We start from the raw sequence: 27,247 nt of genomic DNA on the forward strand, positions 1-27,247 counted from the left end.
ATAGGACAATTTTCTCTGTTAGGAGGTAATTCTTATTTTTCCATTGTTAATAAAGACTCTGAAGGAGGACCAAGTGACTTGATGCCACTCTATAATCACAAGACTTTGCCCACAGCCAGTTCCCATTTATGGAGTGTCAAGGATATGAAAAGTTTTAGAATACTTTGTACAAAATTACTATTAGTGAAACAGTTAAAATAGACAACCAATAAGCTGCTGGCTTCTAATGCTATTTATTGGATTGAGACACGTTTAAAATTTATTGCACAGAGTGCTAGAATTTGAAGACAGTCCCATAGAGTGACAACTGTGTAATTCAGTGAATCTTAAGATTGTCCCTTTGGAATACAAACATCCTCTGGGTCTATCCTATGTGCTCTACCAGACTAACCAATTATAATAAGTAATTTTAGGAATTATATGCTCCACCAGTAGCAAGGGAGTATCAATCTTTCTAAAGTATAATTTTTAGGTTAACATGATTAACCAGATGTCTATTAACTAGAATCCCATTCAGGGAGATTTATGGAGTTTATAAATTACTGAGTAGATATCAAAGATGTCAAAATGGGAGAAACAGCTCATGCGAAGATAAATGAGAAATTGTTCCTCTATCACTCCCCCATACAAAAGGAAAACCGAGACCCAGAATCTATCCTGATGGCTCAGCAAAGAATATCCCATTGAGATAATGCTAGCCCTTTGTTTCCATATGTGCATGCTTCAAGGTCATGCGCATGTACTGGAGGGGGTATCAAATCCATCTCTGCCTCAGTAACCCCTAATCATACCCTCCCTGGTCACACATAGCACTTAAATTCTCACCTAAACCAGGTTCCTTTTTCATAAACTCATATGGCATCTCTGAACTTTTCCCTTTGTAATTCTTATCCCACTTATTAATGTCCACCTTCCCAAATAAAATATAAACCCTCCAAGAACACACCACTCATAGTTTGAAGTCGGGTATCTTGAAGACCAAATATAGCAAAGTCCAGAAGGAAGATAAGCAGTGCTGGGCCATATGCATTCTTTCCTCTCCTGCCACCTGCATGTTCACATGACTAACTCTTTGTGAAACACTCAGGTGGCACAGGTGGCACAGGTAGGTAGAATAAAGTCCCCGGGGCAGAGAGGCCAGCCCTCTAATTTCCCTTTGCTCTTAAGCACATGGCAAGATGACATATCCTAGCTTTCTTTTTTGGTTAGGTGTGACCCTGTGACTAAGTGCTCTCATAGGAACAAGTAAAGAAGTAGTGTGTGCCTCTTGGCAGCCTGGCTTTAAAAATCTCCCAGACACACTCTTTCATATCCTTTTCCCTGGTGGGATGAAAATAACCATAGTCACCTTAAAAGCCACATGTCAGACCACAAGCCTGTCCTGACTTGGGTCCCAGAAAAACCTGCAGAGAGCTACTATTATCTGAGATGGTTGACCTGACCTAAGTGAAACAGACATAAAATTCTTCTTCTTAAAGCCTCTGAAAGAAAAAAAAAAAAAAGCCTCTGAGATTTAGGATTCCGCTAACACAGCCTCACAACCTAGACTATCTAATACAGTTATCAATCTTGAGAAATTCACGTTCTAAGAAAGAATTCCTATTATTTTGGAATATGTTCCAAAGTCTTCAAGATTGGGGCAAAGCAGGGGATAACATTTTGCAATTCAGTGTTTTTTACTTCAAAAGTTGCAGGGTTTGCTCCCACCAAGGATGTACGACCAAGTTCACATAGGCTGAGACATAGCGTAATGGATGTTCTCCATATAGACAAATGAGCCTTCTGAGACAGTTTATCTGAGGGAATGACTTTGTGATATGGAAGTTTAAACATTTTCTCCTTACTACACATCCTCCTACTATCTTTCAAAAGTGAAAAATCCAATATCCATGGTTCAGACCCTTCGGGGGTTTGAGAGGATCCCATCATCTCCTTTCTTTTTCAATGCTACAGTGATGGGAAGTCTTCTGAATGCCCTAGGAGACCAGGTCAGTCCACAGTGTCTTGAAGGATTAGCAGCATCCTTTGCCATCTGCACCAGCCCTGGCCACCTCCAGACCTCAGGGCCGAGAGGGACCTGAGCAGTGAGTGAAATGAGTTTCTAAAGGCAACACAATGCCTAAAACAAAGAGGAAGTCTTGGATCTTTGCACTTGTTGTTGGTTTGATGCACTTTTCAGGGCAGCTAAAAGACACATGGTTTCCATTTCACCAAGTCAAGAAGAAAAGGAAGGAAGGAAGGAAGGAAGGAAGGAAGGAAGGAAGGAAGGAAGGAAGGAAGGAAGGAAGGAAGGAAGGAGAAAAGGGAAAGGGAAAGGGAAAGGGAAAGGGAAAAGAAAGAAAGAAAGAAGAAAGAAAGAAAGAAAGAAAGAAAGAAAGAAAGAAAGAAAGAAAGAAAGAAAGAAAGAGAAAGAAAGAGAAAGAGGCGAGCAAACAGATCGGATGGAGGATGGGCACATGAAAATTATTTTTAACAAAGCAGTATTTTTCACTGCTTAGGCAAATGACTTTTGTGAAAATACTTTTATGAAAGCCATACAGTTTTGATTTTACTTAGCACTCTCATTACGTTTGGATGCAAAATGAAGTTCACAATAAAATAAAACATATGATCAAAGGTTATATACAATTTTGTGATAAGGTGATTTGTAATTCAAGCAATGTACTGCTTGAGACTCATATCTTGATTCCCCATTCCAGATGCTGCAGATGCTATCTGGGGAAGCAAAGAACACATGGAGGAAGAAAAAAATCATTAAATATCACTGAACTAAATAATTAAGACTATTACAAAGAATATAAATAATGAATTTATAATGTATTACAATACAAATAAACAGTATTTTTAGTGTAAAAACTGCATTTGCACAAAGAAGCTATTTAGTAACAAATACAATTAAACTGCATTGGAAACATGGGAAAATTATCTGAATCACATATATACAGTGGCACAGTTCACATGAAACTTGACCGAGAAGAAGCTATCTGAAGACCATGTCCTGGTCTGAAACATGAAAGGCCTTCCAACCGCATCTCTTCAAAGAGCTGCCCCGTTCAAGGTTCATTATTTGGTTTTTGAAGACAAACTGATCTTCTGAAGATCAAAATGTAGGACTAAAGATACTGAACAAGAGGGAACTTTACTGTTGGCACAAAAGATTTACATAAATACTTTCCAAAAATGTTGTATTTGACGGGATGAATCTGTTACACGTTTATAATACTGGCAGAAATAATACTTCAACAACAAGATGGACAGAGATAGTTGATACACATTAGCAAAAGCACCAGTCTTTCCCTTCTTTCTTTCACTTCATGCCAATTTAATACTTTATACTGAAATCTCAGGTATACACTCTTGTTTCTATGTGGGTTTTTTTGGGAAGGGGGCTCTTTAATGTTTGCCATCCTATAAAGCAGCATACAGGCTCCATTCTTAAAGACTTGGTCATAAAAAGTCATGAAGGCTAAGGGCTCGCCTTAGAAGACATTTTTATTATCTCCCCCCCAAAAGTATCACAGGATGCAGGCTCTGCAGGCTTATATATATACTCAAATCCTATAACAATGCCATAGTTAGTTATCAACAAAGGGTTTGGCCACAAAAAAAGTCAAAATTTGGCTTTCTCCACTGTCAAAAGGCAACCTGGCTAAAGCTTGTTTACTTTTTATTACAGTCATTATTTTGGATTTCTTTTTTGTAGTGAAAGGGGCCTGTAGCTAACAGGGCTCATATGCACCATATCAGGCTGTACATACACGCTCCTGAGGTGCAGGATCTGTGTAGTCAATGAGCCCTGCCCATCACCCCATTCAGTGTTTACACTTCAAAGGGAAAGAAAGAAGTGGGACTAGCTGTCCACAGCTTCAATAATGAGATCTCTAAGCAAGCTGGGGTAGTTTAACAGATCTAGCAAGAAATGAATGATAAAAGAAACTAACAAGAAGTTAGGCAGAAGTTTCAAACTTTCCCTATCATCAGACAAAAGAACCCCCACTCCAACTACTCACACATAACGCACTGCACCGCCACTCCAAAATCTAGTCACTTTTATTTAATTTTCCTAATTCTGATTTACATAAAATACTGTTCTGTAATTAAACAGCCAATATTGCAACATAGGAAAGCATGATTATCTTTTATTTTTTAAATCAAAATCATCTTTCCACATATTTGATTTCTGGATGAAACATATTATCTACAGGAAAAATGCATAAAAGCCTATTGAAATATTCATCAAATTTTAAATTATTTTAGTTTGACTTTTTTTCCTTTAGTTTTATATTCAGTAAATATTGAAAACAAACCTTAAGGCCTTAAGTGGAAAGAAATTAAATTAGATGTGTACTTATCAGGCCATTTAGTAAAAACCCCATCTTTTGCCAGGATGTTTAGAAAAAAAAAAAGTTCCTATAGCAACAGAGGCTTCAACTTTTAATGGATCTTCTTCTCCAAACTATTTTCTCCTCTTCCTCCAATTTTTTTTTAAGTGTTGCTGAGAAAGAACCTACATTTCTCTTGTTGTATAATTAGGTATTATTCGGGGTCCAATTGGAAATTGGCCTGACATTTATAAAAAGCCAAAGTGGATTTTATTTCTTTATTCCTTCCCTTCTGGTCAAATACTCCACTTACAAAGAAAAAAAATAAGTTTTAATATAAGGAGTAGGAAAGGGGGATGTATGATACAAAAAGCCAAACTACAAAACCTTTCTTATGCCATACCTCTGAACTTGAACTTAATGATCTCTGAAAAATTTGTTTCAGCTGATTGTAAGAGAACAGAAATCCAGTGACAGGTGGGCAGGCCCTGTTCAGCAATGATCCAGAAAAGCTTCCCAGTATCAGGAAGACGGAGCTGCCATCATCAGAACTAGGGTGCTTGGGCTGAGGATGTGTTAGAGACATAGCAGGCGGGGCAGGAAATGAGCCAAAGTCAAGGTTTCCCCAGTCTGTCAGCTCTGTGATGGTCTCCAACACAAGGTGCTGCTGCTGTCTGAAGAGAAAAACTAGTGGCGACTCTTCATGAACCTCACAGTACTAGGGGATGAGACTGTCAGGTAACTGAGTTAGAAAGATGAAAAATAACCATCTCTAAACATTGGATTCTATCAGAATAATAACTCCCTTTGTGTGGGGCTTGCAACAGGCCCGTTCAACCACTTGAGGGTGGAGAATTTCAGCACCTCCCCCTCCTCCAGGGAGCCTGTGTTCAAAGTTAATACGAGGTAAGGGTTACCTAAACAGTCAGACAGGAGTATACTGCATATTTCTTTATAAAGACGACAGAAACTTTTCGAATTTCATAAACCTGGATTACTTGTTTTTCTGTCTGGACCCAAGGGGTGTGGGATCAACTTTAGACATCTTTCATAAGCTTGGAATCTAATTTTATGAATTTATTCTAAGACATAAATCAGGTAAGGCAGAAGTAGATGGATGGATTGTTTAAAAGAAATTGAGCCCCCAGGGTGCTTTTAGTAGATTGAGTATTGAGAGATTTACAGGGATAAAATTCTTCACAAGATTAAGGAAGGAGGAAACGAAACCAAATCTTTCATTTCTAGATATTCACTTTCATTAATTCTTTCACCAAAAGCACATCACTGAAACAAAACTAGAAATGGTTTTGCAGTTAATATTAAAGTGGCTCAAGAGCCAGGGAACCCCTTGAGATGGAAGCAAAACAACAAAGTATTCAAGTTCTCTTCACAAGACAACCTTATACTGGCAACACTTAGGGCACTTCTGGCTTCAAAAAGAATACTGCTACAGGAACCTTTCGGGAAAAAAAAATTACTACATTTTGGCAAACAACAACAAAAATCTCTCCTGTAAAATCCCTACTTCCTTTTGAATCTCCAAAGGTTACAACATTTCATTCAAGATGCTTGGCAGTCACGGCTTCATGGGCTTTGGTTCTGGATTATGTAAACCCTTAAGTCAGAATGAACGCCACTGATGTCAAGCGGCCGCTGTCTGAGGCCTCTCACTGAGGAAGTATTGTGAAGAGTGTGGGGCGCCTGCAGGCCCGTGGTGGGAAAGTTGGAAATACTAAAAGTAAGAAATAAATCATAACAAAGGAGATTTAGAGAGTTGGAATGACATCCAAGCTCTTTTCTACCATAATACCCAGGGCCCTCTCAATTTCTAGCTCTAAAAGAGTGTCTCTGTACCGTGGTGGCTGTGTTTCTAACAGTTTGACAAAAACAAATGCTTAACACAAGACTTCTGCAAGACCTCCCATGCATCGTGAGCATGGTCGTGTTGCTTTGCTTTCTTTTTATGGCGCCTGCAGGGTGCTTTCTCTGGTCAAAACTCTCTAGCCCCAAGCCAATGAATTTGTGCCCATGCCAAATCCCCCAACAGATCCTAACATCATGTTTGTCTGTTTTTCTGTTTCCTGATTGTCATGCCTGAAAGACTCTCATTAATATACATGAGGCTTAATGCCAGAGACTACATGACTAGAGATTGTTTTTTTAAGAGAAGCTTGCTCATTCAGGAAAAAATAAGGATTTGATTTACACTGCAGACCAGAGGGAGGCTGACCTATTCCTTTGGTCTGAATTCTCTGAAATACTGTCATTAGACCTATGGTTCCTTATCGGCATGCTGATTTTTACGCTGCCTCAATGTGTCTTGGGCTACTTCCGCGTGGATTGAGGTGGGCCACACAGGCACCTGTTCTTCAGGCTCAAGTTCGCCCAGCTGCTGGACTTCTCTCAGGGGCCCTTGGCCCTGGGTGTCATTTCTCCCCTCACCCACAGGAGGAGCAGAGCTGTCCTCTTCTTCATCCTCCTCTGCTTCCTCCTCATCACCAAGATCTTCTTTCTCTTCATCATCATCTACAAGGCTGTCCTTGTTTTCTTCTTCATTTGAATCCTCTTTTTCCTCCTCTGCATCCTGCAGCTGTTCAGCTTTGTGAGCATCCTCTGGCCTCTGAGTCTGCTCTATGGAGGGAAAAGAAGGGAACATCCTCTGAATAAACTGATCATTCAGCAGTTGATTGTGTTTAGCCATGAAATGAAATGTGGGAACATGACAGTGTTCTCCAATCTGAAGCTATGTTATCACACAGCACAGATCTCTGATTGATGGTGTCCTAGCTCCATCTGGAGATTTCACTGACCCTGTTGGCTTTAGTAGAGCACCAGGGCAGGAAAGATGAAGGTTCTCTCATGCTTTATATTTTGTACCTTCCAGAACCCTCCAACCCAATCATTGGTCATGGTGATTGGTGAGAAATGTGACTTAAGCAAGCCAATCACAGGATTTCCCAGGAGCTTTTGCCCAGAGTAGAGAGGAAAAGCCTTCTCTCGGGATCCCTGGGTGGCGCAGCGGTTTGGCGCCTGCCTTTGGCCCAGGGCGCGATCCTGGAGACCCGGGATCGAATCCCACATCAAGCTCCCGGTGCATGGAGCCTGCTTCTCCCTCTGCCTGTGTCTCTGCCTCTCTCTCTCTGTCTCTGTGACTATCATAAATAAATAAAACATTTAAAAAAAAAAAAAAAAGAAAAGCCTTCTCTCTTTCTACAGGAATTGCTAAACTGATAATATGTGAGTCCGAGCTGTTAACAGCCACTGAATCAGCCACATAGAAGGAGAAACCTAACATTCCTTGGGCTATGCTTGAAATCAGAACATCCTTGGATCTTTCAGTTATGTGAGTTAAAATTTTTTCCTCTTTTTTTCCCCCTAAATTACTTTAAACTGAGTTTCTGTGACTTCTAAGAATTCTATGGAATATAATGTATTTTCTAATTATCTATGGAAGTCTCCTAGCTGGAAAACTTCAAGAACTCAAAAGAAATAGCAGCTTAGTTAAACTCCTACATAAAATTCAACCATTTTAAAGCCTCAAAGAAGTCTTTCTTCATGCAAAGTTTCAAAGCTAGGAATAAAAACATGCAAATCCGGGGCACCTGGGTGGCTCAGTAGGTTAAGCGTCAGCCTTCGGCTCGGGTCATGATCCCAAGGTCCTGGGATCAAGTCCCACATTGGGCTCCCTACTTAGCAGGGGTTCTGCTTCTACCTCTCCCTTTTTCCTGCTCAACTTCCTCTCTCTCTCTCTCAAATAAATAAAATCTTAAAAAAAAAAAAAAACATGCAAATCCAGGGCTAATTGAGTCCCACAAACTGTGTGGTGCAGTGCAAGGATTTGGGGAGACTGTTTTTACAGGACTTAGGATAGTTACTGGTACTTAGCTGAAACTCTATAATAAATAGGCATTCCCCTCCTTCATTCCAGTTTGGATGAAGGAAGAGGTGTCAACTAATTAATGAAGGACATACACTTAAAGGGAAAAAATAATTGCCAAAATGAAGTATTCCCTAATTTCAGGGAAGAAAAAAAGGAATTTTTCTTCATATCTGATCTAGAGAACATATTTCAAAGAATTTGGTAACGGTGATGCAAATCAGGGAGAAGAATCTAGTATCTCTTTGAGCACAAAAGGGCACACCAGAGAATTCCAAAAATACTCTATCACAGAGGTTTATCACACTTACCAGCGTGTTCAGATAAACGCCTTGGAAGTGGTATATAGAAACATTCTGATATTACCACCAGGACCTGGAAGGAAAAAAGCAATTTTACAGTGACTAGCTATGACATTTATTACCAAAATATCTCAAATTTAGGCCTTGGTTCTATAACCAGATATTCATAAACAAATAATTAGCAGTTGGTCAAAAGTCCTCAAAAAAGACATGGGTACAATTAAGAATCTCCTATTTTTCAAATGTAACAATACAGGAAAATATTATTACTATATAACAGGACTAACAGGACACAAAGTCAAATATCTATAAAGAGTCCACTAAAAATACATAAATCAATCAAGTATAAGAAAATAGATACTATGAGCCAAGCCTAAAATGGCTTTTTAAAAAACACTCCTTTGGCCAAACAAAGTTAGTCTGCATACAGCTGCCTCTCACCAATGGCTAACCACTGATTGAGTAAAAGACTATGTCAGGCTCTAGAATTCTTAAGAGTACCATAAGAAATTTCTACAGAAATAAGTTGTGAGAAAAGTCATTGATGATATGAACCAAACACTATTTTAGAGTGTGATTGTCTTGGCTTCATTCTGACCTTAGTACAGCATGAATCACTGTCTACTTACTATAAACATCCCTCTCTTGAGAAACTATACAAGCTCCTTAGGAGCAGGTTCATCCCAGTCCCTGTTCCATGCCCCGCCTGGGCCATGGTGATGGAGTTACAGGTCATGTCAATTGGCACAATTAGCTGGGCCCAGGATAAGCTGTAGCCAATTCTTCACACCTTCCCCTATGGCACCCCACAACACAAAGATCCAACAAGGAAGAAACTCTCTGTCTGTAAGGGCAATCTACTTTTCCTTGTACCTAGCTAACTCCCCAGCTTTACCCCTACTTTGAATAATTGCCCAGTCTTTAAAATAGTAATACTACTTCATACATTAGTGTTTTAATGGTGCTATAAAATTTTAAAGACTCTAAAGAAGTTATAGTACTTCTGATTCAATTTCATAAACATCAAATGAGTATGCTCCTTTATGTTCAGAATTATTATCATCTATATATTCATTTATTACTTATTTAAAATTTGGTTCATTAGGTTCAAGATGTCAGGCTAACCTCTGCGGGGAGAGGTTCAGAAAAAGGGGGAAAATGGCGGTTTAATTATGAAGCAATATGGAACATGAATTCCATAAGAAAAATGAATAAAGCATTTTGACAGATATTTCAGAGTTACAGCCAGAACAACCTGTTATAGGTCTGGGAAGAAGAATGACCACGTGAAGGAGGCAGCATTTAAGACCCGAGGCATAGTCTAGGGTAGATGGACAGCAACAGCTGCCTGGCTCCTCTGAGCTACAACAAATTGGACCATGGGGGCTCCTGGATGGAGAGAAAGCCCTGAATGCCGGGATTATGGACATCCATGTGGTAGGGCCATGGAATGCATGAAGCTCTGTGGGCTGGGGAGGAAGAAGATCCCAACCATTAAATTGATTTGAACAGTAAAGAGGAAAACATTTCCATCTGAAAAGCCTGAAGTTGAAAAATTACATTTTAATGTGACAGTTCCATGCTTATTAGCTATTTGTGGGATATAATTTTTTGTTACCTGTTTTCTTTTGCCTTTCTTAATTCTAATTGTAGGGTTAAATTTTGGTCTTGACATAATTAGGGAAGGGAAAGAAGAAACATTTACCAGTGACAAGAAATCCTGGCATTTACAACGAAGCCTGGAAGGGAGTAAGTACCACCTGTGATATACCTGGGCCAGCTAGAGGGCTGGGTATAGAGGGCCTAGAAAACACTTAAAGGACAGCCTCAGCCTTGCCTCTTATTAGCTGTGTGACCCTGGACAAGTTACTTAGTTGCTTTCTCACTTGCAGTCTCTCAAAAGGATGGATTTGGGCTAACCTATCTTCAAGGTCTGTTTTATGTCTAATAGTACACAATTCCATCATGTAGCCTTAGTGCTCAGAAGCTCTTATTCTCCCAGATTCTCTTACTTCAAGAATTATTTTCCGGTCTAGAGAACCATTCCCTTGGAATGAGCCACTTTCTGAGCCACTAAGAATGGCACTTTTTAAAAACAGGTCTGGGGCGCCTGGGTGGCTGCATCAGTTAATAGTCTGTCTGCCTTTGGCTCAGGTCACAATCCTGGGGTCCTGGGATTGAGTCCTGCATTGGACACCATGCCCTCAGTGGGGAGCCTGCTTCTCCTTTTCCCTCTGCCCCTCCCCCTGCTGTGCTCACTCTCACTCTCACTCTCTCAAATAAATAAAATCTTCAAAAAATAATAAAAATTAAAAATAATAAAAACAGAGTCTACACTGGGTGTTCTATTATTTGTTGGTACACTGAATTTAAATAAAATTACAAAAAAACCCCACTGAGTCTATAGGAGAATGGTGCTATCCTCCTCCTCTTTCCTTCCAGGGTTATATTTTCTGGTTTCATCTGTACCAGGTAGGTACAGACAGTATGCAACTGAATGAGGAAAGCAAGCAGATTTACCATCTTTCACAGAATGAAATCTATACCTCCTATATTAGAGACCCTCCTTTGGGGGAAGCTCTATGCTAGACAGTAGTGAACAACACACAGAAAAATAATCTACCCAAGTACCAAAATTTAGACAGTGACTATATATACCAACTGAAATGGAGACAGATAACAGAGACATAATATCACTGCCAATGTTTTCCACTGCTTTTCTGCTTGCCTAGAGCTTTGCAGTCTCCCATCTTTCACAGCACAGTCACTGATGGCGGACAACAACACTGCCAAAATGATTGCATATATAGACTACTCACTTACTGGTCTTTCCCATACTGGTCTAAAATGCAAAATATATACTTGAAAACTGAGCCCTTTGTTTACATGTGAAAAATAACATTTAGTAAAGTATTTCAGTCATCATGAGGCTCAGTCAAGAAAACAAATAAAAATCTAAACTAACAGCCTCGTTTTGACTTCCCATCTTTTAAAATTAGGAAAAAGTAGGAAACATCATAATCAGGTTTATGGGAAACAGTAACTTCATCAGAAAATCACTTCTCTATGGAAAACATGGTGTTCCTTCTGGCCACTGTATAAATTAAACTCCATAAAGATTCATAGAGGGAAGAACTTCCAAAGACACCAGGACCAAGCTTCACGTAACTGCATGCCTGGGCTCTCCTCTCAGCCAGCCCTCAGTTAATGGCCAGGGTGACACAGAACACTGAAATGCACATCTGCAGACCTCCCCGAAGGCAAAAATTCTAGCTGTTGTGTGCTTCTTTTAATACATATTACAGTTGGAAAAGGAATCCTTTTCTACAGTGTAGAAAAGGAACCAGAGATATGTGTCTGGTACTTTATGGAAATGTATTACCAAAAAATTATGATTACTGCTTTGAAATTATTATCATTTTGTTAAATAAAGTTATCCTCCCAACTTCTTATAAAGGAATAATATTGTATATCACTTTATCACTTTAACAGTCTAGAATCAAATTTTTTCTTGTGATTGAGTTCTCATTTCAAAGCATTGTGGTCTGAATATATGCAAGGGACAATCCCAATCTTTTGGTATTGGTTGAGACCTAATTTGGGACCCAGTATGTGGTCTATTCTGGAGAAAGTTCCATGTGCACTTGAGAAGAATGTGTATTCAGTTGCATTCAGATGGAATGTTCTGTGAAATCTATTTGGTCCAGTGTATCATTCAAAGCCCTTGTTTCTTTGGTGATGTTCTGCTTTAAAAATCTGTCCTTTGCTAAGAGTGCCATGTTGAAGTCTCCTACTATTAGCGTATTATCATCTAAGTATCTCTTTACTTTGGTTATAAATAGACGGATATACTTGGTGGCTCCCACATGAGGGGCATAAATATTCATGACTGTTAGGTCTTCTTGTTGGATAGACCTTTAAGTGTGCTATAGTGTCCCTCTTCATCTCTTATTACAGCCTTTAATATGAACTCTAATTTATTTCATATGAGGATTGCTACCCCAGTTTTCTCTTGAGGACCATTTGAATGGTAAAGAGAAACAGGTCTGAGGCACCTGGGTGGCTCCATCAATTAATAGTCTGTCTGTCTACAATTTCATTTTTAGGCTGGAGGTGTCTTTAGGTCTAAAATGACTCTTTTGTAGACAACATATAGATGGATCTTGCTTTTTTATCTAGTCCGATACCCTGCCTTTGATGGGATCATTTAGCCCACTGAAAGATATGAATTTAGTGTCATTGTATTACCTGTACAGTCCCTGTTTTCGTGGATTGTTTCTTTGGGCTCCCTTTTTCTTTTACAGGGTGACCCTTAATATTTCTTGCAGAGCTGGTTTGGTGGTCACATGTTCTTTCAGTTTCTCCCTATGTTGGAAGCTCTTTATCTTTCCTATTCACAGTGACAGCCTTACTGTATAAAGTATTCTTGAGTGCATGTTCTTCTCATTTAGTAACCTGAATATAGCCAGCCTTTTCTTGCCTGCCAGGTCTCTATGGAGGGGTCTGCTGTTAATCTGATATTTCTCCCCATATAAGTTAAGAATATTTTGTCTCTTGCTGCTTTAAGAATTTTCTCTTTAGCTTTGAAATTTGCAAGTTTCACTATTAAATGTCAAGGTACTGAATGGGTTTTATGGATTTTGGAGGGGTCCTCTCTATCTCTTGGATCTCAATGCCTGTTTCCTTCCCCAGATTTGGGAAGTTCTCAGCTGTGATTTGTTCAAATATACTTTGTGGTCCTCCCTCTCTTTCAGCCTCTTCTGGAATCCCAATTAGACATATATTATTCCTTCTCAAGTTATCATTTATTTCCCTAAGCCTTTCCTCATGGGCTCTTAATTGTTTTTTTCTCTTCTTTCCTCAGCTTCCTTCCTTTCTATCAACTTGTCTTCTATATCACTCACTCTCTCTTCCACCTCATTAATCCTAGCAGTTAGAGCATCTAGTTTGGATTGCATCTCAGTTAAACTATTTTTAATTTTGGCCTGATTAGATCTCAATTCTGCAGTAGAGTCCTTTATGTTTTTTTTCCCCAGAATCATTAACTTTATAATTGTACTTCTGAATTGAATTTCTGACATCATATTGAAATCCAAATCCTGTAACTCTGTGGCAGAAATTATGGTTTCCAGTTCTTTCATTTGTGGTGAATTCTTCCTTCTAGTCATTTTGTCCAGTGCAGAGTGGCTGTATGAGCAGGCTGAGTCAAAAAAAAAATCAAGCACAGCCTAAGTAAAATACACCCTAGATGATTACAAAGAGGTAAGAGACCAGAAAGTGAAAGAAAATGAAGAACAGAACAAAATAAAACAAAAGGACCACTAAAGTGAAAAACAAATTTTAAAACAAAGTAGTAAAAATTTAAAAACTAAAACAAAAAACAAAGAAAAAAAAAAGGAAAGGAAAAAAGGTGGTAGGGGGAATGGTGGTGGTAAGGAAGTGGTAGTGGAGAGGGAATGTGGTCCCCCTGAGGGGACATATAGGGTTATCCTCTTGGTTCTGAGTGTATTTTGTTCTATATGTTAAAAGATGCTTAATCCCAAATTTATATAAACCAGCAATACTTATATAAAGACCCAACATCGACCACAAAAATATAAACAAGATAAAAAAGGAGGGCTAATGGGAAGGAAGAGAGAATATAATCTCACAGAATGAACCAACTTGGTGTTCCCTTGGTTCTGGGTATATTTTGGTTGTGTGTTAGAAAGTACTAATTTCCACCATTGCAAAAACAAAACGAGACAGACAAAAACAAAAAACAAAAACCCGTATCTTGTATATCTACAAAAATTAAATTGAAAACGTTGAAGGGAATCCAGAAGTGAAAAATATATCTAAGACATATAATTGTAAAATATTAAAGTCAAAAAGGAAAAATCTTAAAAAAGAAGAGCTGGTAAAATATTGTAGTCAATGTGGGAAAATAAAAAATATTGAAAAATTTTAGTGTGATATAGAGTTATAATGGAAAAAGAAAAAAAAAAAAAAGGACCCTCTAGTTCTATATACTCTTTTCCCTCAGTCCTGGAGCTTTCTAGTGCTGCTTATTCAGTAAACTTGCTTTTCCCTTGTTCTTCCAGCAGTTCTGGGGGAGGGGTCTGCTGCACTTATTCTCAGGTGTCTGTGCTTGAGTGGAGATGTCCCGCCTCTTGCCAGGTGCTGGGCTCAGTATGAGCTGTTTATCCTGTGAGGTCTTTGTTCCCTAGAGGCCCTGCCTTTCAAAGGTATGTGCAAGGTGAAACAAAGAGGGAAAAAAAAAATGGTGGCAGCCAGATGTCCAGCTCTGCAGTCGAGCTCCCCATAGTAACTAACCGCAGTCCACACTGGCCTAGGTGCTCCTGGGGACGGGTGCAGCAGGGGAGTTCTTGCTTTCCTGTGCTTTCCCTGCTTCCGCCTGTTCCAGGGGGAATGGAGGATAGCCAACTTCATCCACTTCAGTGTCCTTGGATCCAGGGCCCTGCTGCTGGATCCGCGCTCCCAGGGACCGCCTCTCCTGAAGGGAATGGAGGACAGCCACTTCCATCTGTTGCCAGGCTCTAGGGTAAGCAGCAGGCTTCTCCCAAATGCCCCAAAGGGCTGCGGTGCTCCAGCCCTTTAGTGAAACGGGACTGCAGTTTGCAGTGAGCTTTGTCCCAGGCACCGCAGTCTTATAGTGACTCCAGGAATCTTGATGCTTCACTGCCCCTTCTGCGATTCTGCCTGATTTCCCTGCTAAGCACTTTCCTGTCAGGGAAAACTCAGGCAGGGATTTTTAAAGTTCCTACTTGTCCAGGGCTGGGCTTTTGTGCCCTGGAGGCTTTTGCAGCTCCACTTTAGCCCTGCAGTCATAGCTCCCCCCAACCCATTTTATTTCTTTTTAATTTTTTTCACCTTCCTACCTTGTTAAAAGCAAAAACCTTTGTCTCTAGCATTCCAGCTGTTCTCTCTTTACATTTCAAGTTGAATTTATAGGTGTTCAGGATGTTTCGAAAGTTATCTAGGTAAGTTTGTGAAACCAGATGAGCTGAGGACCTCTATCTTGCCAGGCTCCTGAACAGTCAGTCTAGACTCAACTCTCTTCTTCAGGCCAAACCTTGATAACCTTCCTGGAATGATGATTTGAATATAAGTTTCCAAATGAATTTGGGGTATAGGCATACCTGATCTGATTTCTTGAACTTATTAAAGTTAACTTCAAAGATAAAATTCAAAAACTCTTTATGCTGAGATGAGTTTCCAGTGCTCTTCCAATAGGCTCACACTCAACCTACATTCTCCATAACTCCACTTGAGAATCACCTAGGATTTCATGGTGTTTCCCTTACAAAAGCCTCACTCATGTGGCTCTAAAATATACTGCTGGAAAAATCTAGCACTAGACAGTAGATGGGAGAAGCAAATTTATATACAGTCAAATTTATATCCAAAGTCCAATCCTTTTACGCCAGACCGTCAGGGACATGTTGATTAGCAGTAAGATTAATGTAACCTAATGACTGACAAATCTGAATGTCCCCCCCACCCACCATCTGTGAAGTTAACACCAGCAGTCAGATCTCAAATGCCATAGTATAAGGTAAGTATATTTGCAGCAAAATAAAATCAAGCCTCCTTGGCTTCTTGGAGTATAGCTTTGTCATTACAAGTTATATATCAATATACATAAAAGCAATTGCTAACATTTTACGTTTATTTTTAAAAAGAACTTGCTAAAGAGCTGAAATGCATTATACAATGTAAGGATAGACTTTAAAATAATCTTATCTAAAATGTCCTTTTTATATGAAATTTCTTTCACACAGTATTTAAGAGCTATGTGATTAATAAATAGCACAATGGCTTTTAAGAACTTCTTAGAGTTTAAAGCTCAATCAAACTGATTAAGTGTGGATAAAAAGAGAGATTAAAAACTATGTAAAAGAGTAAAACATTGTCAAAATACTATATAGTTAGGTAAATAAATTTATTATTTCAATTCTTACCTAAAACATCTAGGGAAAAAAAATGCACAGATACTTACTACATACTAATTTTCAAACCTAAAGAAGACATAGTAATGTGCTTTGCATCTTTTTTTTTTTTTTTTCCCATGACTGTGTTTCTTTATCTACATTATCTTAGAAAATCCACCTTAGGATATCCAGAGTGTTTGTATAAGCAGCTGGTCAGGATTAGAGGTTCAATTGGAGGATATGAACAAGAAAAATCATCTTGTTCACTCAAGGAACAAATTCACAGGACTGGCCTTATCACCAGTGTTCCAGTCAAGTAGGCAATGTGTGAAATTACAGCTGACTCGGTTGTATTAAAAATTAGGAATTCATGTAAGGTCTCCAATTCTTCTTTCATTACTGCCTATATTCTAGATATATAGACTATATACCTGCACACACCTTCAGGATATTTAAGGTTAGGATTAGGAGATAAAAGTTTAAGGAATATTCTGTTATATCTCAAATTACCACTAAGAGTAGTATCAAAAAAGTAACTGCTTAGATTATACACAAAATGATATTTGTTTATGCATCTTTTCTTTCTTGGCTGCTTTCTAGTTTTACCAAAAAAACCTATGTAACGTCAAAGGGAAAAATGGCATTCTCTCTTACCAGACCCATAAAAAGGCCAAAAATCAAGGTGGCCATGACGAAAAAGATGTAAGAACACCAAGCAGGAATTCCAAGGGTCACTGTGAAATAGTTGTGAAGATGCTGTAAACAGAAGAAAAAAAATTACTTATTACAAAACATGTTTGAATCTCCCTCTTAGCTAGAAGTCAAGTTTGCACAATGTTTCTATACGTATGAGCTCCCACAAAGTTCACCAGTCTAATTTATTCGATTCTTCAAGAACAAGTCTTACAACGCTGAGTACTGGAGAGTAATAATCAAGGTCATATCTAGTAAGACCTACATACCTTTGTTCATGATCTGGGAGAACTCTGGCAGAATTGTTTTCCAAGCCCCTTCTTTCATCATAATAGATTCTTTTTGGTCATTCTCCCTAATAATTCCATATGCCTCAATTTTTACTCCTCATGTGGCACCCATAAAAAATTAAACTTCTTGGGCCTTTGTCAATTTTTAAGTGGAACTAAATTACTACTTACAGAATATCAAACGTTTAAAATATCTCCATACAAGGGCACCTGGGTGACTCAGCTGGTTAAGCGTCTGACTCTTGATTTCAGCTTAGGTCATGAACTCAGGGTTGTGAAATGGAGCCTCATGTCAGGCTCCATGCTGGGCATGGAGCCTGCTTATGATTCTCTCCCCCTGCCCCTCTCCACCCCCACCCCTTTTCCCTTAAAATAAATTAATCGATCAATTAATCAAATGAAATGAAATATAAAAAAATTTCTTCATCCTTCCTTTTCCTAATCAGACCATTACTCTATCCCACTCATATTCAATAACTTTCCTACAAAACTGAAAATATTAGAAGAAAGTTTTTCTAGTTATTTCATTATAAATAAATGAAATTCCATCAGTCTTTGAGTAGAGCGTACATCCCTTCATGCTTCCTGTTCCCTGAGACTCTATTTGATGTCAAACACTTTAAAAAATGGGTGAAGAGATAACCATTTTTGCTAATAATTATTTACATGTTAAATCATGCAAGTTTGGAGTCAAGGCCCACTTAAATGTAGACTTGCTGAAACCATGCTTCACCATGATGGCTTAGTGATCTTACAGTTAGTTCCAAAACCAAAATCATTAACTATAATCCAAGCATTTACTGGGCATATGATGAAATGACTCCAAGCTAAGTGCCACCAGCAAGCAGAGATAACAACTGAATGACTTGCCTATAACTGATTAGGTGGATGAAAATGACTCCTAGCTTCTATTTTAATTTAATATTTCTCAAAATCCAGATTACTCAAATATCTCCCATTGGTTTCTAGTTTATAAATGTCAATACAATAGTATATTTTATTCTGGCTTAATTCTCAATGATAAACCAACAAACAAAACAGCTTGTTAATGGTCTAGAATAATCTGAGATCTCCTCTCTCCAATTTCTTATTCAGTAGAAAGGACAGATCTAGACTCAACAAGTACTTGCACAATACATACTTATATTGCAAGGTGTTCAATAAATATTTATCGAATTAAAAAAAAAGATACTAGCAGATCCTTCAATTATTCATAGGAAATACAAACAACTCATGACTTGTAAAACTATTATCGTCCTCTGGTGATGGCATTGTTCAACATTCTGCCTTTAGCCAGGGCAATAGTTTATTAAGAATAATCTAAAATTCTGCAGCCCAGCAGGCAAAGAGGCATTTGGGATATCCAAAGGTTGCTTCATTCAAACTCTGTTCAATTTAAGTTCTAAAATGTGTCATACAGTTCTCTACTTTAGAAAACTCTATGTAGTCATAGTTTATGCTTCTCTTGATTACTCGGTGCCACCCTCAGGATTAAACTCTGAAATGTGCCAAGGAATTAAAAGATATGGAAAGCCAGTCTAACTTTGTGCTGACCCATAGAGGCCTGTATTCTGGAACTTGCTTTATAAGTAATATCCATTAATTGCAGGAATGAATCATGTCCAGTTATAAGTCCTTCTGGATAGTATCTTATGCCCTTTCAGCAAAATAAATGATTAAAGTAACCCCCAAGAAATTTTCTAAGTTATTTTCTGGAATTCACTAAGTTATTTGCTCTTGAGTCATTGCATTCTGAGTCACACACTTAGCACATTCAAAATATCCTCTTACTGTAGCAAGTTCTACTTCAATTTTCTCATATCAACTTATTCTTTAAAGGATGTATTTGAGCCTCTTAGAGAAACCTCACCATCTTGTGGTCTTTTAGTTGATTAATACTAAAGCCTCCTTAACCAAGTTGTGTTTTCACAACTGTAGACATAAATCTTTATCTGTTTATTTTGTCTGAGTCCACAATGGTTTTAGAACACCTTAAGAGTGTTGGGATTTGTGGCATTAAGTACTTGAAGTTTTGCCGTATATATGTTTTTAAGTAATAACTGATTCAAACTAATCAAATTCAATTTTACATCCCTGAGTTTTTGTTTCTTTAACTGCGAGGTAAAGTGACAGTTTTCACTTGTGGAAAATACTGATCCTTGTTCAATATTATATGTGCTCATTATAAGCAAGCATCTTACTTTGTTTCCTTAAAATGCACAAAAATATCACCTAATGGGCCTGACAACTTATACTATACCATTGTAATAGATAATGGAATTAGAGCTAGTGTTTGGCTACATACAGATTTGAATGAGAGACTAAATGAAGACACCCTTACAGTAGAATTACCCAGTGGTCAGATGAATTTAAGGAATGGAGCAAGGCCAAGGCCTCCAAGGATCACCGGTAGAATCTTCTCTCCAGACAGCTCAGTACTCTGAAAGCTGAACTACTACGGGGCAGATTCAGTGCTGTCCAAGGGCACCCACTCAGTCAGCCCAGTACCGCACAGCCTTGTTGAGAGAGGCTGTGATTAGATTCTGCCAATGTCACAGGATATACTCTGAGGCGTTTTGGGACAAATCCAATATCTCTTTCAAACACAGATCAGAATCCTCAAAACATCTTCCCTGTGTGGAAGTAGCTCAGAAAGGCTATCTCTAGTAATGGCCAAGGGTTTAGTTCACATTCGATGTTTTACCTTTTCAACACATGTATCAAGACACAACCTTGCAGCCCCTTGTAGGCATTAAGAGAGGTATTCTATGGGTGTGTACTATCTCACTGTAATATGGTTATAGATAATTTTACAAAGAAAACCCCTCAAAACAGTGAGGAGAGATGCTACCATCTAAAACACAGGGGGACATTTCAGAAGTTTTAAAACATACTCTTAAGTGTTGGCGGGGACGTGGAAAGAAAGGAAACCTTATGCACTGTTGGTGGGAATGTAAATTGGTACAGCTACCATGGAAAACAGTATGGAGGTTCCTCAAAAAGTTAAAAATGTAAATACCATGTGATCCAGTAATTTCACTACTGAGTATTTACCCAAAGAATATGAAAACACTAATTGGAAAAGATGTATGTACCTTATGTTTATTGTAGCATTATTTACAATAGCCAAATTATGGAAGGAAATGAAGTGTTTATCGACAGATGAATGGATAAAGAAGATGTGGTATATGTGTGCAATATTAGCCATAAAAAATGAAATCTTGCCATTTGCAACAATATGTATGGAGTATTTAATGCTAAGTGAAATAAATTAATCAAAGACAAATATATGATTTCACTCATGTAAAATCTAAGAAACAAACAGAAAAAAAGGAAATAAACCAAAAAACAGACTCTTAACTGTTAAAAACAAACTAATGGTCATCAGAGCAGAGTGGGGTGAGGGGATAGGTGAAATAGGTGATGGAGATGAAGATTATGCTTATTACGATGAGCACTGAGTAATGTAGAGAATTGCTGAGTCACTATCTTATACTCTTGAAACTAATATAGCACTGTTTGTTAATTATACTCACATTAAAGTTTTTAAAAAGTATTTCCATTTTGAAAAAAACACACTCTTGTTATCCTCCTGTCTAAACACCTATGGGCTTTAATTCTCATTGTGAGGTATTTATAAAGCCTTTAATCTTCTCCATCATCCAGACTGTCTTCCCACAGATGCCGCCTACCTTACTGTCCACCTTGTTGCATGACAACAGTGGCACCAAGGTGAGGGCAGTTCCTCCATACTATATTAGCTCAGCAAGCAGCACAAATTCACAAAATCAAGTAATATTGAAATATTGATGATAAACCTAGTTAGCAAAAATACACATTGTACAACTGCCATAAAACCCTATTTTAATCCTGCTATCAGACTGGATTAAAAAAATGAATAAAAAGATAAAGCATTCCGTATTGACTAGTGAGAGGTAATAAGTAAAACAATGACGACAACAATGATTAATGAATACAACTAACAACAAACAGTTATCAAATACTGATTATGCTAAGCACTCAAAGTGTTCTAGTGACAACAGTTTATAGCAGGGAAAACTCATAGGTTCAGATATACACACACAGGGTGGAGAACAATGAGCTTTCTCTCTGGAAGAATGAAAGATAATACCTCCCTACACCACTGTAACCAATTTGAAAAGAGATGAGAAGACAGAAAGACTGGAAAGTCTCTCCACTCATGTGCCACAGACAACATGTGAGCCCCAGGATTCCTAACCCTGACTGCGGCACCACACTCAGTGACAGTACTTCCCAAGTTCAATCTCCTGTGCATTGCTTTCATGGCACCTGTACTATCCTTTAGATTATTGACATTTTTCATTGAGTAATTTTTTAAGCTGAATTTCAAAGCCACTATAAATATAAAATTAGTACCAATTCCGTATCTAGAAGATGTCTATGCACTCTTTAAGAAATTCCTTGAGTTGTACATCTTCCGGCACCAGTGATTCGTATGAGGTAGGCAAATGTCAAGACTATTTATGAGGATAGGTGTTATAGCAGATGTGGCAGTACTTCTATGAGTCTATATAAAAATTAAAATACATAGGTGGATACCATCACAACTACATTGGGAAGACAATCTGAATTTTAGTGGTGGAGAGAATATTTGAGATTATCCACCCTTCCCCCACACTGTTATAAATTACCTACTAAGGATCCCTCAGATTCCAGGTGATAGCCGAAAGCTCACAGATCTGGCTTATAACACTATTCAAGGAACTTCTCCACCTCAAGGGTTTAATCAAGCAAGAACATATGGGAGGTTGGCATAGAATTAAGGAAGCCAAATGCAGAACACAACAAAACCCCTGAGTTCATGGGAACTCAGCTATGTGGGTGTCTCCTCAACAAGCAATTCTGACATCCTGAGGACAAGCTCTTGTTTCCAGAATGCCAGATTGAGTAAGTTGGCTTCATTCCTAGAGCAGAAACTCAAGGACTTTAAAATGAGCTCAGTAGGCTCTGATCTTATAGATACTGCTCTTGTTTTTATTTTATCTCTTTCATTATAGAAAAAAAATTAATACAGAGAAAGATAATAATTTTTTTTAAATCAGCCATAATTTCAGGATCAGAGATAGCTATTGATGACATCTGATTAATCTCCCTCCAGGCATATTCCTGTATACACATACAAACTCCACATGAACATAACATTACACATACTGTTTTGTCATCTTTTCGCCCACTTAATAACATGCAATTTTCCCTACAGAAATATTATATTTAACCAGCTACCCAACCAGGGGAGACTGTTGCTGAAGAAACACTGACTTCTATCTGTCTATGTATCCACAAAGTCTCAGTAGGATAAAAGAGATTGTGGATGGGCATCAATATCCTTGCCTCACTGGCATTAGCCACTCTGTGTCTTTCCTTCTTGGAAACCTTATACTCATTTAGTTCTAGCTATGTTCTTTCTCTTTTTCTTTCTTTCTTTGTCTCTTTCTTTCTTCTTTCTTTCTTTCTTTTTCTTTCTTTCTCTCTCTCTCTCTCTCTCACCACATTCTATATATTTTTTTTTGTTCACTGTTAATACAGCTGCACTATAATTTTATATTGTCTAAATGTGACTTATAAACAGATTATGTTCCCCACAATTACACATTCCACATTGATGAAAGGATCTTGGGCAAGAGAGAAGGGCTGGCTAAATAAGGTGAGTGAGCTGGGTGGGCAGCTAGGAGGACTCACTCATTAAGCGGTTCTTTAGGTACAACCAGGTTCTTTAGGTTCTTTAGGTACAACCAGGCAAGACTACACCTCAAGTGAGAACCTGCCAGCCAGCCAAGGATTGAGTCTCATCAGGCTGGAAATCACGTGCTCTGTGAATAAGAGGACAGGGGCTAGATTGTAGAAACAGGTTGGGAGAGCCCTTCCCAGAGATTTCATGGAAAGCTGGAAACTTGTCTCTAAGAAAAGAAGCAACTACACAAGTTGTCAAGAGGCTTGGGGAAGCTAGATGCTGATACAGAGGGTGATGCCAAATTTCTAGCACAGATTTTTAAGGTAATGAATACACACACATGGAGAGATCAAAATAATCAAAATAATCTAAAACCTACCACTTATGTTCTTTTAGTCATGTTACTCTCCACTACACACACACACACACACACACACACACACACACACACTACAGTCAGAGCAAATACATTAGTGACGCCAATAAATATAAATGGACCAACTTTATCATTCAAAAGAATTACTTCTGGCTATATGCTTTTCATAAGACTCATTTAAAACATAACAACTGGGGCACCCGGGTGGCTCAGTGGTTGAGCATCTGCCTTTAGCTCAGGTAGTGATCCCGGAGTCCTGGGATCCTCCTGCATCAGGCTCCCCACAGGGAGTCTGCTTCCCCCTATGTCTATGTCTCTGCCTTTCTGTGTCTCTTATGGATGGATAAAATCTTTAAAAACAACAACAACAACAAACCCACATACAAAACAACAACGACAACAACAACAACTATAAAAAGGTTGAAAGTGGAAAAACATTCCAGGCAAAAACTGACCAAAAAGAAAAAATATGGTATTAATACCAGATAAAAGTGACTTTATAGAGGATCCCTGGGTGGCTCAGTGGTTTAGCGCCTGCCTTTGGCCCAGGGCATGATCCTAGAGTCCTGGGATCGAGTCCCACATCAGACTCCCTGCATGGAGACTGCTTCTCCCTCTGCCTGTGTCTCTGCTTCTCTCTCTCTCTCATAAATAAATAAAATCTTTAAAAAACAAAAGTGACTTTATAGAATGTAAAATGTAACTGATTGTCAAATTTAACAATTTATCCTATAAAACTATCTTCTTTTGTTTCCTTTTTAAATATCTGGAAAGACATTCTAAGTATATATGTGTATATAAATATCATATCTACTCTACTTTCTAATCACTAAGAACATCTTCATAGGGGCACCTAGGTGGCTCAGTCAGTTAAGAGTCTGCCTTCAGCTTAGGTCATGATCCTGGGGTCCTGGGAGCCTGCTTCTCCCTCTCCCTCTGCCCCTACCCCCCACTCATACTTGTGCTCTCGCGCACTCTCTCTCTCTCTCTCTCTCGCTCACTCTCTCTCTCTCCTGCTCAAATAAATAAATAAAATCTTAAAAAAAAAAAAAAAGGAAGAACATCTTCATTGGTTGTTCAGAGATGGGTCATATTTTATTCTCCAAGTTGCCCTTTCTTTGCAGTCTGATGCATACGCACAGAATCTGTGTGCTGCCCAAGGCTGGAGCACTGTGCGTATAGAGATAAAACATCCACTCCTGGCCTTGACAGGACAAGTGGCACACATTGTAATTATTTGCATGATAAAATGAAAAACTGTAACTCTTTATCTAAACTCCCGTTTATCTAAACAAAAAATGTCGTTATGAGGACAAAGCAATTATTTTCTCCCCAGATACTATATTTGAAAATATACCTCTTTAACAATGCATGAAAGTCATGACCAACTTCTATCTAAGCTCTTCTTAAGCCACTAAACAAATTCATCTCTTGATCTGCACTTCTTATAGGTTCTAATGCCAAGATCTTGCTCTTATGATCCCTGACATCAGTCTGTTATGATTATCCTGTTGAAGTAAACATTATAAGGCTACAAGGTTCTGATATGGCTATTAGAACATATAACTCTGTCAACCTTTAGTGTCAACATACTGCAAAGGGTAAAATTCTTATTCTCAATTCCCAAATGGAAATTCCTAATTCTCAAACCATAAATAAACTTCTCATCAGTGTTATGAAAATAGTCAAAGAAAACCATATAAAACTCATGTTATCTGGAGAGAGGGAAAATCCCTCTCTAATTATTGTTAATAATTGTTTAATACCATACACAAGTGCCCAAGAAATACTGAACGCAAGTGACAAATTTAGTTTCTATTGTTAAAAAATCCTGGTTAGTAGTATATCTCACAAGGCAGAAAATATTTTTTTTTAATTTATTTATGATAGTCACAGAGAGAGAGAGAGAGAGAAGCAGAGACACAGGCAGAGGGAGAAGCAGGCTCCATGCACCGGGAGCCCGACGTGGGATTTGATCCCGGGTCTCCAGGATCGCGCCCTGGGCCAAAGGCAGGCGCTAAACCGCTGCGCCACCCAGGGATCCCCAGGCAGAAAATATTAAAAACTGGGACACAAAAGATTGTTCTTAAATTTCCCCAAACACATATCAATGTGCATGAGAAACAGAAGAAGCATGAGAAACAGCTCGTGTGTTAATTCATTCTGATGTTACTATATTAAACATTTTGAGTAAATGGAAAGGTGGACATGTGCTCGGCTTTGTTCTTTGGCAACAGAAAGATCAGACTTCTGTATGGCATTGTTGGATTTCAGAGCCCTCTGATGTTTTGGTAAATCTAGATGAATGTTGCCTTTAATTTTTCCAATATATATGACCATATAATTTGTACTGCAAGTGAAACATGAACTCCTTGAATATTAAGTTCTAAATACGACATCATGACTTAGAATCATAGCTTTGAAAGGACAATTATAAGGACTCAACTTCTAAAGATTTTTTTTTAAATACTTTAAGGATATATATTTAATTCCACAGCAAGTTGGTTAAATTTGGCAGAATTTAGCCCACCCTACACATAAAGGAAGTAAAAGATTATGTAACACATTCAAGATTACATAATTGTTCAACATTTTAACCTAAATAACAGTTCTAACTCACTGAAATGACTCAGTGCTTATGGTAGGGATTCTCAAACTTCCTTAAGGGACCAGAGAGCGAATATTTTAGGCTGGTGGGTCATAGGATCTCAGTCACAACTACTCAACTCTACTACTATAGCATGAAAGCAGTCCTAGATAATAGGTAATGAATGAACATGTCTGTGTTCCAATGAAACTTTACTTATGAAAACAGGTGGCCAGCCCCGAAGCTATAGTTTGCTGATCCCTGACACAGAGAATCACTTTCAGGCTTAATCTTTGACCTGTAGGGAGATTATGACAATGGGAAAATAAGATGAAGTAAAACCACAAAAGCCCTTTCAGCTTTGATAAAGGGATTCATCGCTGATCTAAGAAAATATGAATGACACAGTGGTTACAGTCTTTCTTCAATTTATGACCTTCTACACAAGGACACATTTCTATTGGGGACCCTGCAAGAGAGCAGTTGTGTTGCTTGACGAGAAAAGATAGGGGCACCTTGGTGGCCCAGTCAGTTAAGGTCTGCCTTTGACTCAGGTCATGATCCCAGGGTCCTGGGATTCAGTCCCTTGTCAGGTTCCCTGCTCAGTGGGCAGTCTGCTTCTCCCTCTCCCTCTGCTCCTCCCCCCACTCATGCACTTTCTTTCTCTCTCTCTCTCTCTCTCCCCCCCCCCAAAATAAAATATTTTTTTTAAAAAGTGAAATTATAAAAGTATTAAAGTGTTTACTTTCCTTCTACTTCCTGTAGAAGCTGCATTTTAACTCTTTAAAAACCTCTCTGCAAAGATAATCACAAAAAGTATATTTAAGATTACTCACCCATATCTTGCCAGAGATGCTAAAAAGACCAGCCATTCCAGACATCCTAAAAGAAAAGTGAATAAATGAAGAGAAGAACCAACACTGGTGATGTATATTATGAAAAAACAAGGCAGGTGTGGGTGGCTCAGTTGGTTAAGTGTCCAACTCTTGATCTCAGCTCAGGTCTCAGTGTCACAGCCATGAGCTCAAACCCTGTGTTGGGCTTCACACTGGGTGTGGAGCCTACTTAGAAAAGAAAAAAAAGAAAAAGAAGAAAAAGAAAGGAAAAGGAAAAGGAAAAGGAAAGGAAAGAGGGAAAAGGGAAGAGAAAAGGG

At 38.5% G+C, this 27,247-nt stretch overlaps 1 protein-coding gene across 1 annotated transcript in view; it reads right to left on the reverse strand.

Moving 5' to 3' along the window:
• Positions 1 to 214: 214 nt before the first annotated feature.
• The window catches only part of TMX4 (thioredoxin related transmembrane protein 4), a 54,205-nt gene continuing 27,172 nt past the window's right edge, over positions 215 to 27,247 (reverse strand). Inside the window, exons 5-8 of the mRNA XM_041732764.1 lie at positions 26,931 to 26,976; positions 17,090 to 17,191; positions 8,511 to 8,574; positions 215 to 6,953 (exon numbers count right to left, since the gene is read on the reverse strand). Coding sequence (XP_041588698.1) covers positions 6,595 to 6,953; positions 8,511 to 8,574; positions 17,090 to 17,191; positions 26,931 to 26,976 — 571 coding nt within the window. The 3' untranslated portion in view covers positions 215 to 6,594. The remainder of the gene's footprint in view (positions 6,954 to 8,510; positions 8,575 to 17,089; positions 17,192 to 26,930; positions 26,977 to 27,247) is intronic.

This window comes from Vulpes lagopus, chromosome 18 (genome assembly GCF_018345385.1).
Source record: "Vulpes lagopus strain Blue_001 chromosome 18, ASM1834538v1, whole genome shotgun sequence".
In the NCBI taxonomy this organism is placed as follows: domain Eukaryota; kingdom Metazoa; phylum Chordata; class Mammalia; order Carnivora; family Canidae; genus Vulpes; species Vulpes lagopus.